The sequence below is a fragment of the Rhinolophus hipposideros genome (assembly GCF_964194185.1).
Source record: "Rhinolophus hipposideros genome assembly, chromosome: 18".
Classification (NCBI taxonomy): Eukaryota; Metazoa; Chordata; class Mammalia; order Chiroptera; family Rhinolophidae; genus Rhinolophus; species Rhinolophus hipposideros.
In genome coordinates, this window is record NC_138064.1 from 50,992,402 (window position 1) to 51,006,237 (window position 13,836).

At 43.5% G+C, this 13,836-nt stretch overlaps 1 protein-coding gene across 1 annotated transcript in view; it reads right to left on the reverse strand.

Moving 5' to 3' along the window:
* LAMB1 (laminin subunit beta 1) overlaps positions 1 to 13,836 on the reverse strand; it is a 64,347-nt gene that overhangs the window by 8,904 nt on the left and 41,607 nt on the right. The window contains exons 25-27 of the mRNA XM_081080238.1: positions 5,410 to 5,779; positions 2,484 to 2,668; positions 1,293 to 1,534 (exon numbers count right to left, since the gene is read on the reverse strand). Coding sequence (XP_080936364.1) covers positions 1,293 to 1,534; positions 2,484 to 2,668; positions 5,410 to 5,779 — 797 coding nt within the window. The remainder of the gene's footprint in view (positions 1 to 1,292; positions 1,535 to 2,483; positions 2,669 to 5,409; positions 5,780 to 13,836) is intronic.

Below are 13,836 nucleotides of genomic sequence, written 5' to 3' on the forward strand. Positions count from 1 at the left end.
GAATTTGTAAGGAAGCAATCAAGATTGAAAGGAAGTAAGATTTGAAGAATTGGCATTTTATGCTTAAGTATAACAATTTTATCTGCTAGTACCGTGTTTTCCCGAAAATAAGACCGAGCCGGACAATCAGCTCTAATGTATCTTTTGGAGCAAAAATTAATATAAGATGTGCTCTTTAATATATAATATAATATGTAATATAATACAATATACTTATATTAATTTTTGCTCCAAAAGTCTCATTAGAGCTGATCCGGATAGGTTTTATTTTCGGGGAAACACGGTAGGTGCAGTTTACATACTGTTCCAGGCCTCCATTTTTCTTTGTGTTAAATAGCGACAGGAGATCTATTTACTCTCTATTTCCGTGAGATGCTATAAAGTTTCTTAATGAATATATACTGTAGGCATCAATTAACTTCCTCACAATACAGACTGTTTTGTCTATTTCAGAGAAAGGCGTGGTGGGGAAGGAGGCAGGGTGGGAGAGGAACTGTCACTCAGATAACTGTAATGAAGTCTGAACCCTTCAGTCTCCTATGCACTCACATCCCCCTCTTTTACTGTTCCTGTTACTAAGCTAAGGGCGCACAACCCTTACAAAATAAAAGTCTATAAAAAACACCCTCCAAATTCTCTCAGATAGGTCCTCTTCCACGAAAAACAGTAAGGAATCAGGGGGAGTAAACAGGCTTACTTTGGCTGTTTTTGGCCTTCTGCCTGATTTTCATTAAAGTCACTACTCAATTTCATTTGGCTCCAGGGTTACTTTTTAAAAGCTTCTGGGAAATGAATCTACTCTCTGGGCTGGTCTCAGGATTAATCTTCACCAGGTAAAGTTACTGGAACAAAGAAACATTTTAACTAACACCCATGGAAAAAATTCTTTAGCTCCCTTAAATTTTTTTAGGAAATTCCTCCCAGAATGATTCTGAATTGCTTCTCTGAGATGGAGTTTGCACTTCAAATGAGAACAAAGTAAAAAAGAAATGCCACAGTATACAAAGGGTCAAGTTTAAATACGAAGTCAATGAGTTGGTACAAGAGTACAGGAGAGTAGCCACGATTCCCTGGTTGTCCCAGAGACACCGCTTGAAGAGAAGGAAAACGGGAAACACACAGCTGTGGTTTATAATCTGGCTTGGTCATGGACACCCCATACTGTGACAGACTAGCCCGGGAGTTTCACTCCTGCTGATTCATTTGCAAAGTGAACAATATTAAAGACAAAGCAGAGTGTTTTTCCTCTCTAATATCACGGATAGCCTTGAGGCCAAACCCCCTAAACTTACCAATTCAGCAGCGGCTGACAGGTCTAGACTTTGTAGTTTGCCTGCCAGCTCATCCAAGAGGCGGGCCTGTTCCTCTTGTTTTTCCCTGAACTGGGACTCTCGCTCCAGCATCAAGTCTTCTACTCTGTCTCGAGTGAGCGCCGACTGCTCCACAGTGCTGTTGGAGTCTATGGTGGAGGCATTCACCCTCTCCTCAGCCTCTAGGGACATCTGGAAGTACTTGGTGATGCTGTCCAAGGCACCTAAGCACGAAATGGACCTGCCCAGTTAGTTCCCTTGGACTCAATCTCCTCATGAAGCAGTGTCTGTATTGGATATCTTCCAGCCCTGAATTTACTGTACGGTTTTGTTTGAAAATTCAAGAAATAAAATCTTTATGGAGAAAGACATACAACTTTCCTCTCACGATCAATGAATATACTTTGTCCGGTTAGCAGCTACTCTGGCTCTAGAGGACGCCAAACATCTGGATGGAAAATTAAGTGAAGCATGATGTTGTTTCTACCCAGGCCAGCATCCAGTTCTTTCTAAGCAGCTGGTGTCAGGCAGCCTGTAAGTTACATGTCCAGCTAATTTTTCCCTTCCTCAGTCATTTATTTAAATCCACTCAAGTGGTTTGTATTATATACATAAAAAAGTATGACAAGCTTTGGCTTGAAGGACCTAGCCAAAAAACAAATAAGTGATCATGCATTAAACAGGATGGATAGTGTGATCTGATCTATTTCTACTTTCTTCTGCTTTTTGGGGGAGGGTTCTATTGTGGGCTACAATAATAGATGAAGGGTTTGCCAAAATTATTTCCTGACCAAGCAATATTCTTGAATGTAAGACATTTGCAGAAGTATCAACCAAATTTCTTAACTATTCAAAAGAGCCCCTTTCCAAGCAAAGCCAAGGAGGTTAAAGCACTAACTGAAAAAAATCAGGAAACAAATGCCATTCCAATGAAATGAACGCTGCTTGCTCCCTGGGACCTCTGCTGTGCCTCTTAGCCTCTCTGTGGCCCAGGTCCCACATTTATAAAATGAAGACTTTAATTCTCATTTGTTTCAGAGACTCAATGAGAAAAAGCTTTAAAATTATTAGAAAGCACTCAATTTTTTTTTCCTGAAAGTGCCGTATTAAAGAGGTTAGACAGATGGTTAAATCCATGGTTCAGGATTGACTCTTTGCACAGAAAATGCTCACCCCGAATATCTGAGTTTTTGATAAATTCCAATTGTTCAGTAAGCTCCTTCACGGTGTTGTCTAGGTTTTCCGCTTCTGTCTGCAGAGAATCTAGCTCTTTGACTGTGCTGTTCCTTTGTGAAGCCGTGTCAGATAATTGCACTTCTACTTGAGCCATCTTTTCCGTAACATCTTTGGTTAGTTTCCTGTACAGAGAAGGGTAAGTTTACCCAAGTAAAATAAACCAAACGGGAATTCTGAAGTCTCATTTTCACATTTTCTCCTAATACTATATCCATTACTCTGTACTTACAAACCAATTCAGTAGTTGGTAACAATTTATCCCTTTGTACTGGTTTTATCTCCTCATCAAGAGACTGTACTAAATCTAACACATTTTCTTTCTTCAAAGACGTCGAAGAAAAGCACAGAAGCACCTCTCAGCTGTGCTATGGCAGATGGACCATTTGAAGGATTCTGGATTTCTGCTGCAGTATGAGCATGGGTCCAAATTGTGGAGTTCCAGCTCCGCACATAAGAGGCTTCAAGCCCGTTCAATCCCATAAACTCAAAAGACATAAGTGACTCCAGTGCAGAATTATGCCTTCCAGCCCCTGCCAAAAATATGCTTATCTGAACCTCAGGGATCTCCTGCAAGATGGAACATGCAGAAAGGAAGCCCCACAGCCAGCAGGAAGCTGGCAGAGCCAGTCTGCTGGTCACGCAGGAGCCGGCAGGCTGGTCACGCAGTTCCCCCTTTAAGCAAGGTCCATCAAAGGAGCCTCCTTCCAACAACAAGCAACCCTTTTATTTTTTATAAGGAAGAAGGTAGCATCTACTGAGAAAGAAATATGATAACATTTAATTTTCACAATATTTCATTTGGAATCTAAACTGCATTTTGTTCTGTGTCTATCTCCAAATCTGTACTTTGGGCATCTACATGTATATTACTTGTACATACAGTGTTCGTGTGTGTGTGTGTGTGTGTGTGTGTGTGTGTGTGTGTGTGAGACTATGAAAGTAATCTCTGAGAAGGCCATTGCTCTGGGTATTACTGGGTCATCTTACGGAATATAATTGTCTTCTCAGGAATATAACAGTATGAAAAACTGGGAAAGTGTAGAGATGCTGAAAGGTTGAGGGCCACTAGAAAAATGATATTTAAGGCTGAGATAATACCATGCCCCAATTCAGAAAATAAGTACTTGAAAGGATTTGTACGTTAAATTACATTTTAGAAACCCAATGACTTTTTTCCTGAGGCTATTATAGTTTCTTTTTTCAGTGCTTTACTCTTATTAATCTGTTGATTCACAGAAAGCTTTCATTTCTTCTCAGCTCTCATACCATGTTACAACTTAAAAAAAAATCAAATTGAACATTGCATATTTTTAAATAGTGCTACTTTGGATCCTAAAACATACATTCTTGGATAGCGCATGGAAAAAAGATCCATGAACCTAGTTTTCCTGAGATGCTTACGATCTACCTGATTGTAAGTTGAAACGAGCTGTTTCCTGAGTGCAGTCTCTCTTCTGGGCGGCTCTTGAAGGACACCATATTTTTTTGTTCTCCCTTAGTACATGAGACCAAGGCCAAGAACCATTTCCTAAATAGGCTTGCACTCAGACCACGGCCTCTCAAAACTTTTCGTTCTGTGTTAGGAGCTGAGCAGCACCACAGTCTTTTTGATAAGGTGAAACTCCTCATTAAATGCCTATTAACCCACAGAGACATTACATCGCACCAAGGGCAACCACATGGTCTTGGGCACAAAACCCGAGCTTTGAAGTGGAGGGACCAGTTGCTTTAAATCGAGAAGGTCTAGGAAACACCTTCTGCAAGGAACTTGTGCTAAGGTCAGCTGTTCCCTTCCTGCTTCTCATACATCATGTTGAGATGAAAAGTCCATCTGGCGTCTTAGAGATGCTGACTACAGTCCCATCACACACAAAATATTCCTGTAGTTCTGTCGTAATGTAAAATCACCTCAGTCTATAGGATTTAGCTATGAAACAGTCCCCTTGCTCATGCCAAATGGTGAGTCTGCAATAAGAAAACACAGCTCTTAAGGAAACGCAAACACTTGCTACCCCTTCCTGCTTTGTCTTTGTCCTTCAGTCTCGAACTGATGGTGCGGGTTTTGGTAAAGGCAGTTGGAGTACTTGAGAGCATGAGAGACACGGCTATGAGAAATGGTAGAAAAATGATCTGGGAGAAGTTAGGCATCACTCAGCTCAATTCTCTCTGCTTTCGTTGGCAAAATAAACACTACCCAGTCAGAGAGAGGTTTACCTAGAGAAGGGCTAAGAGGAGGATTTTTCATTATAGAGAATTGTTACAGTTCGATGAATGAAGCACTGTTGCGGTGGACCAACGGCTGAGCAGCGGAAGGAACTCGGAAATTGGAGTCTTATTTGTGGTAATGGAATTTCCCTGGCAGTAGCAAAGCATACAGTAACAATTCATATTTATAATGCTTTTTTGCAATTACATTATCCATTTCATAGATCAATCCTTTTGTTACTCTGTACGGTAAAGGCCATATTATCTGCCACTCCTCCACAGGAGAGAAAGGAGAGGCTCAGGAATAAGCGAGTCATTCAAGTTCACAAGCCTAGCAAGGAACTGAGCTGGGACTCGTGGATCCTCTGCCTCCGAATTCCATGTTCTTGCCATTTTACTGCCTTAGAGCACCATTTGCAAAGAGGAGCGTGGAACACGACACGCACACATCCTACACGCAGCCTCCACAGATCTGGTCCCCAGGGATGGGCCAAATGCACAGAGTAAAGACTGCTGGGAAGTGAATGGCCAGCATCTGTTTGTACTCACATGACTAACCACGCCTTCGGACGGAAGCACCATGCCAAGGCATTGCTGCTGCTTATTATTAAGTTGAAATAATACCGTGAATTCTTACACAAGCTCATTAACTACTCACTCTGCTTCCTCAAAGAGATTCCCAATGTTTTTCAGCGGCTCGGCGGCTGGACTCTGGGCCAGGATGTCTCTGATCTCACTGACTTTCTTCTCCACTGAGTCCACAGTCTCCCGGTACGGCCCGATCACACCACTGATCTTCAAGGCCTGGGCTTTCTCCAGGAACTTCTGGGTCTTGTTGGTCAGTTCAGTGACAATCATGTCCCAAAGAGCAAAGCACTGGTGGCAGGGAGTGCAGTCGGGGAAGACCCCCGAGTACCCTCGCGTGCACTTGTCACAGCGCGGGCCTTCGACACCCTCGATGCAGACACACTGGCCGCTGGACTGGTCACACTGCGGTGTCTCAATGCCCCTGGGGTCACACTCACAGGCTGGAAGGGAAACAGCAATGCTCGCTCATCTACTGGACCATACACTGCAGTGACAAGACCTGGCTTTCAGAATCGTCACTGTAACAATGGGAAGGTGTCAACCACTGATGACCATTTACCAGCGGCTGTTGTAGTGACCGCAGCAGCTTCGCCGAAATACGCATCACCTCAGCCCTCGCTGACAGTTCTTAACGATAACAGAACACACACATTTCTGGTAAGGTAACAAACGCTTCTGTGCCTGGCATTGTAGAAATGGTTTATACACATCAATCATCGCATTGAACTCCCTCACTAAGCCTGTGGGACACGTTACCCACCCCAAGTCTTACAGCAAGGACATGGCTGAAACACGATTCCGATTCAGCACTTTGCAGCTCCAGAGCCTGGGCTTTTAAGCTCTGTCCTGCCTCTGCCTTCCTCTTCCTCTGACTTCCTTTGGATCCTATCAAGATAGACAATTCAGGTGACGTCCGATGCTGTGATGCATCTGGCGTAGGACACAACACAAACGAGCAGCTCCTAACACACCTCACCCTCCCTGGTCCCCAAATGGAAGGATGGATACTTGCAGAAATGCAACAAACTTGAGAAAACGAAAAGTAAATCAGAAAGAAGTCACAGGAATTCTAAGTATCTAGTTCAAAGGCTTTCCACTGTGCGTAATCTAACTCTTGGGTATCTGCCATTGTGATAGCCAATCCAGCACCAAGTGCACAGGCTCACAAACTATCAGAGTGATACACGGGACCTGGGGAGCCACGCAAGTCCCCATCTCTCGCTGGCCCAGTAAGGTTGGCATTTTAGGTAGATTCCAACGGCACAGAGTCAAATTGGCGTGCTTGGCCAATGGACTGTGACTGACATCACTTGTCACAATGCCTGTGCCACTGAACCCTGGCTTAGCGTCCCAATTCTCAGGTGACTAACTCATTTTATCAACACTCGACATGTCTGAGTATTTGTATAGTGTTTGAATAACAAAAAGCCTGTATACACATCTTACCTCTGGCCTTCAATCCTTTCTGGAAAAAGGTGGGGTAAAAAAAATAACAATTAAAAAAACCCCAAAACAAACAAATATCTTGTTTTCTTAACTAGACTGAGGATTCCAAGGGCAGGGGTCCACCTTCAACCATTTTTCCATTCTCAGCATCAAGCACAGGGTTAACCTGCAAACTGGAGTTCAGCTGTCTTTGCCCAACGAGGCCCTAACCTCAGTTTTGGTACACGCATGCAAGGGACATTTACATGCTCCTATAAAATAATCCTCCTAAAATGTCAACTGTGACAAAGTACAACAGATTCATATTCTCTCAAAAATCTTTATAAAATCTTACATTTTAAGATTTTGTAGTCACTAGCTACGATCTGCCTCTGAAAGACTTTCTAACGCAACACCTTCCAGAACCAGTTTCACTGATGGCCCTGAGAGCTGCTCGCAAGGCCTCCATCCTCTAAACCCAGAGAGATGTGTTGTGGCCTGTCCCATTCCATTGCTTTCTCTCTCCACTGCCTTTGTTGGCCAATTACACTCCAAGCTCTCGAGCTGCAAGTTTGAGTAGCACAGTGCTATGGTCAGAGCACAGCTGTGGGCTCAGGAAGCCCGGCTGAGTCCTGCTTCCCCACATGCCAGCTGTGGGGCTCTGGGCAGCAAGGAGACTGAATCACAGTTTCCATGTCTGTAAAAAGGGGGTAATGATTACCCCTCCTTCACAGGAGTGCTTTCCGGATGAAATAACAATTCTAAACTGCTTCAAGGAGCGTCTGACCCATAGGAGGCACTCAGTACATGTTCTCCTTACTGTCACTTGCTGTGTCCCTGCAAGTGTCAGGTGATCTCCTGCTCAAAGACCTGCTTGGTCACATTTCCACTGGACAAAGGGGAACGAGAAGTTGTCATGGCCTTCCTTACATTTATCTTTTTATATTTCTGAATAACATCGTGATATTCAAATATTTGAAGTTTTGAATATTCTCAATCTTTAGGATCTAAAACGTGTATGTGTATGGTATTCTCTTGGTGCCTTGGGTTTTCAAAACTTTTCTCCATTAAGCATATTGTTTCTTTCCAGGCACTTCAGGCATGTTTCATGTTTCCTGTGTTCTTTTGGGGCATTCTCATGAGTCATGAAGCAGTGTAGGGGAGCTGGAGGATACATTTAAGTGTGTTCCCTAGATCATTAGTTCTAGGACATGTTCCCGGAAATAAGAGTCCCATATTCCAGTAGGTTTGGGAAATTCTACATCGTTCTCTTAAAGATTCAAAACAAACATCAGCAAATTAAAGACTCAGCGGAGGTCTGTGGGAAAAACCCTGTTTCACATTTTTTTACCCAGTCATATCCCAAACTCATTTGACCACGGAATTTTTTCTAATGGAATGCCTAGTGATGCCCAGAGATTTAATGAGGAAGACTTGGGACAACCACTGCCTTCATCAGTTTCTGAGATCAGGAGAATGGGAAGAACTTAGATGGTGCTGTGTCTGAACGCTGATGCTGTTTAGACTTCAGGAATGGATTTCCATATCATCTGGTAAAATTAAATCACCTTCCAAAGAGCGAGGTACCTGGATTATCTTGGTCCTTGCCTCTCAAACTTAGGCATGCAGCAGAATCAGCTGGAGGATTCATGAAACACAACTGCTCCCCGACCCTGCAGATCTGGAATCAGTAGGTCTGCGGTGGGGCCTGGTAATCTGCATAACAACTGCCAGGCGATGCCAAGGTGGCGGGTCACTACACGGCATCTTGAGGAGTACTGAGTATTATTTTCCCAGCTGTTCCAGCCTTCCTCTTGTACATTAATGTGTCTGTTTAGGGGAGAAAGAGTGTGTGTGGCCTGCAGCAGTTATGCCTTTGGAAGTTCAGCAATGCAGGCTGGTGCACAAACCTGACTATCTGTGTAAGCAGAGGTCCTTAATGATGCCATTTAGTCAATGAGCTTCTCGGTCTGCTCCTGCCAGTGGGCCCACTGCCTGCCTGTGTGGGGTCTATGGGTCTCAGGAGGCTTGTGTCTACTTTACCATCCCCTGCAGGCAGGGATAACTGAGGCAGACGCTGCATATGCTTTCAGCTTGCTTGTAAAATTATTGCTTTTCCATAGATAATGCAAAGGTATTATTTAGTTCAGTCCTAAAGAGGTTTTTAATGGATTCATGCTTGGGACAAGGAAATGTGTGCATATGTTTATTTTTAATTTTGCTAATAATGTTTCATTCATTTCATTGGTAACGGCATGTCTTGTTCTCATTTTGTCATGGACACCTTTGAGGGGGAAAATACTGGCCCCAAACTGTACGGTTTAAAAGGCAAGTGATCTCCCATTAAGGTTTGCCTCATTTGTCTTGTACATGACCACATTTTTTTCCCCACAAGGAGAATATTGAGCCATGACCCAAGTCTTTTTAGGATATTGTTACCAAGGTGGCACCAGAACGTCTAAAGTCACACCGTCCAACAAACCATTTCAACAGAAAGATTTGCTATTGAAGACATACTTGGCAATTAACTACATAATTTGAGAAAAGTGGTCACGTTCTTTCCCCATCTAATTAGCTCCATCTAATTTTGGAGGATACCTGTCCTTGTCCTTTCTGATCTCTGGACCCTGTGCCTTGTCCCTTTAAGGCCAGCATTCTGAAGGGTGAGCAGAGCTTCAGCTCTCTCCAGAAGACAAGGACCGGTTCAGCTCAACTGACCAACAGTCCTTTCCTTCTATTGAAAAGGAAAGAGTCACATTTCACAGACGCTGAAGTGCACTTTCATCATAGAAAACATCGATCCTGAACTTTCTCTGGAAGGATACCAAATGACTACTCTAACATGCATTAGGTTTTCATTTCAAACGGAAGCTGGGAAGCTGCGAACGCTCCTGTAGACGTGCCTGCTTTCCTGCCTATTGGGTTTCCAGAACTGCTTCTCTAATGGGATCACCTGGGAGGCCAGCACCAGAAGCCTCACACTTACGACCTTGTAAAAAGAACCCCCAAGAGTTTTTCTGACTGAAGCAGAAAGGTTGGTTCTCACCTGACAATTTAAAACTTCACGGACACTAATATTATGAAGGAGACTCTCCGATGATGCCTCACACTCACTGGGACCTATGACATTCCAGACTAAGGGTGCAAGCAGTCTGCGACAGGTCCGTGGATTTCCTCCTCTCCGAAGGAAGTAGTCCAAATGGACCGAAGCTCAGCATTGCTTTAAGAAATGGGATTACTGGGCAGAGGATCAAAACCTTTCTCTTGGAAAAGATAGTGTATATGGCAAAAGTGAACAAATCATGAAGAGGAAGAAGAGCATTTTAAAAAGGAGACAGTAATCATTTTAATGTGAGCCGTAGGACTTCTACCTTCACCTATACATACATTATTTGTTATGTAGCCAGTAGGTTTCCTCCATTTTCACTAAGTTTTCTCATCATTGAAAACAGGACCTCTGAAAGATAGGTAAATGAAGACTATTGCACCCATTTTATAGACCTTGAGGTCTAGAGGAGAACACTGCCAAGTCAATGCCAGAATGGGAAACAGCTTACGTACCTTTTCACCAGTAGGTACAATTTTCTGCTTTCTTTATATCCTTCCCTCTCCTTCTCCAGACCTCCTCTGCCCACTGAAGAAAGTCCATCCTCAGTGACTTGCCATCCAAGGCTTTTTACAATCTGGTGAGACCAAATCTCTCCATGATTCTCCAGTAAGGTGGTTTCCTGAGGGCGCCCCCACCCCCTTTTCCAGGATAGTAATTCCCTCTCTAACTATCACTGCCATCGAGGAACCACCAGGCCCGACTTGATCCCAGCTTTGTCCTCACTTGTAGTGTGTCTTTGGGCACTTAACCTCTCTGAGCCTGAGATTTCTCAGCTGTGAGATAGAGATGATACTCACCCACGAGTTGGTTGTGGAAGAATAAAATCAAGAATATGCATGTAATCGCCCTAAAAGTGCTCAGCACACAGCGAGCGGAGCCTCTGTAAATGGCCACTGGAGCTAACCTTTCCCATGAAACCTTGCCGAATGACTCTAGTTCCTACAGGTCTTGCCTCTGACAGTGAAAAGGCCTGCACCACTTGTTTTCTGCCTCCTGCCATCACGAGATGACGCACCCACTTCCCCAGGGACCCTGCAAACGCCTCCCGTTCAGGCGCCAGCTTTTCTCTGCTGAGTGTCCACCCCCCATGGGCAGCACTCAGTGTCGTGCTGGTTCCCTACGTTTCCTCTGGAAACTTCAGTCTGCCTGGGAACAGAGAAAGTGCTGCATCCTACAGTTAGGAACAGGGCCCATTCTCTTCTGCCATGGACCTTGTCTCAAAGGGACCTGGGACTCCAGGATTTGCTCATGCCGAACGGTTTCCTGACACTTCACCTAGGCATTTCCATTTTACTATAAGCAAGGGAAACTTTAATACTTTTTAATCTCTTAAATGTGATTCTCTTTCTCTTTACACCCTCTATCTCCCTCAGCCCCACCTTTTTTTGATAATATAACTCAGTGATACAACCTTGGTTTTGAAATGCAAGTTAGAGAATGACTATGACCTCACCTGCAGAAATGAGCTGGCTGTCTGGTCCAGGGGTCAGCAAACTTTTTCTACAAAGGCCCTGATGGTAAATATTTAGGCTTTGGAGGCCATATGGTTTCTGTCACGCAACTCAGCTCTGACCATGCAGCCTGAGGCTGCATGACATGGAACAAACGGCCTGGCTGAGTCCACGGAAACCTGACTGACACAGAGTAAGCTGGATTTGGCACATGGTCAGTTTGCCTAACTCTGGTCTAGCCCAGCACTTAGGGCCAAATTCTGGGCTTAGGATCATAGGAGACAAGCCTTCCCTCTTCTACCAAGAGTATGTGTGGGTCTCTAAACAATCAAATTAAATCTGGTTTCCTGAGTCACACTGACAAGAAATAAAAAGGTGGGTGATTGTAAATGAATTCCAGGCTGAGAAAAGAATACAAGCATTGTAAACACTTATGTCTGAGCAAAGAAATGGACTTCATTTCTCTGCTAAAACACTTTGAAATGAAAAACAAGCATGCTGGCCACTACCCAGTGCCCCCTACCTAGGCCCCACATTTCCAGTCTTTCTGGGGTTAAGAGACACTGCTTTTCCCAAGAGTCAGAGGCTCTTTGCTATCTGTGAATCAACAGAAAGATTCCTCATGTGACCGTGTGACTGGTGGGGGCACCACGCAGAGCTCCCAGCTGAAGTTTCCTCTGGCACGTTCGGTGGTGGGTGGATGAGATACTCTCCCCATCCCAGCACAGTGGTGGGCTTGTTCAGACTTGGCACGACTGGCCAAGAGCCCCAACCCGCCTGGACAATAGGAACATTCAACAATTTATAAGTTTGAGGCTCAACTCATTTGTCTTTTACATAACTACAGTTTTTTTTTTCCCATAAGGAGACTACTTAGCTATGATTTAAGTCTTTCTATAACCTTATTGTTAATGAGATGGCACCAGAAAGTCTAAATTTGTACCCTGTTCAACGAAGAGATTTGAAATGGAAGACTGGCAATTACTTATGTAATTTGAGAAAAGTGGTCACGTTCTTTGCTCATAGTTCCACCTAATTTCGGATGACATCTCTTCTCGTCCTGCTGATCGCTGGACCCAGTCCCTTCAAGTTTTGTCCTCCCATTTCCATTTGTGACTACCTTCCAGTACATCTAAAAGCCCTGAACTCTGTGTGCTTCTGCATGTTGTCTCTATCAAATCTTACTGGTCCTGCTCCTACTGCCCGCCTGCACGCACAAGCCCTGGGGCTGGCAATGAGTCCCCACTGTTCAATCAATTCTCACTCTTTCTGGGACTTTTGTAAGTTAGGAGCTTCTTCCACACAGTGTCAGAAGCACGGGGGTCCCAATAGTTTCTACTGCAACGGGCTGCCCTTTCTTCTGGAGAAAAGGAACAAAGGAGTTGGCAAACATCAATGCCATGGATTTCACTCTTTGCAAAGTGTCCAAAACATGATCAACTTTTGACCCAAACCCGTTGATACTGTTCCTTAAAGCCACAATTTCTCTGGCAGATTGAGAGCTGAAAGTTTAAAGCAAAGATTAAAGGGTAAGGGGGTAAATTTCTGAGGACTAGATGAACAATTCTCTGATTGACTCTGATTCTGGGGAACAGGCCTTTCATACTAACAAAGCTTAGACAGAGCAAAAGGTCAGAAAGCTTTGGCAGCCAAAGCTATTTTTCCAATGACACATGCTGATAGAATCAGGCCATAAGCAACGATAGAACCATTATCTGGAAAAAATCAAGTTCCTGGGGCGCTAAGGCCATTACAAGATTGAGGAATTGAACAGAACAGTGGTTAGAACTCTGGAGAAGCCAGATTTCAAGCAGGGTTATATTTGCAGAAGATAGCTTGGAGCAAGTGCTGCGCTGAATGTCACAGTCCTTCTAGGGGAGGTGAGAAAATCAGCTCCATTTAAGAACCAACACTGGGGCTGAAGAAGGATGAACGAAAAAGTACCTGTTTATTAACACAGCAAACACAGTCTCCTCTGTGGAAAACACCTTAATCTAATTTGTCTGCCCAAATCCTTCTAGCTAAATTGGAAGGGCCTCAATTGGAAAAACAAATCACATGCCTTTTGTTCTGGTCTTGTCCACTGTTTGAAATTTTCCTGCTGTTAAGGAACAGCCCTATTGACTGCAGGAACACACTGTTTCTAGGCTTCTGACCTCTGATAGGAGATCCTCAATGAACTGCTAACTTGAAGATCTGTGTTATTTCTTGCTACAGTTATGTCCAAGAAAGAAAAAGGTCATTTTTTAAAATTTAGAGTCCAACAGGGACCTAAAATTTCAGATGTGTAACAAAGAAGAAATACGAAACTATAAGAGATATTTATCCATAGTTATAAATTTAAAACAGGGATGAAAACCCAAATAAGAATACAATCTATTAAAATCTTTTCCGTAAATGCTTTTACTTGAAGATCTGAAAAGTAATCCAGCAGGTCATAAAAAACATTGCAACAGCATAAAAATTAAGCAATCTTTATGATTCATATGATTTTACAAGTTTTTGTTCTTAA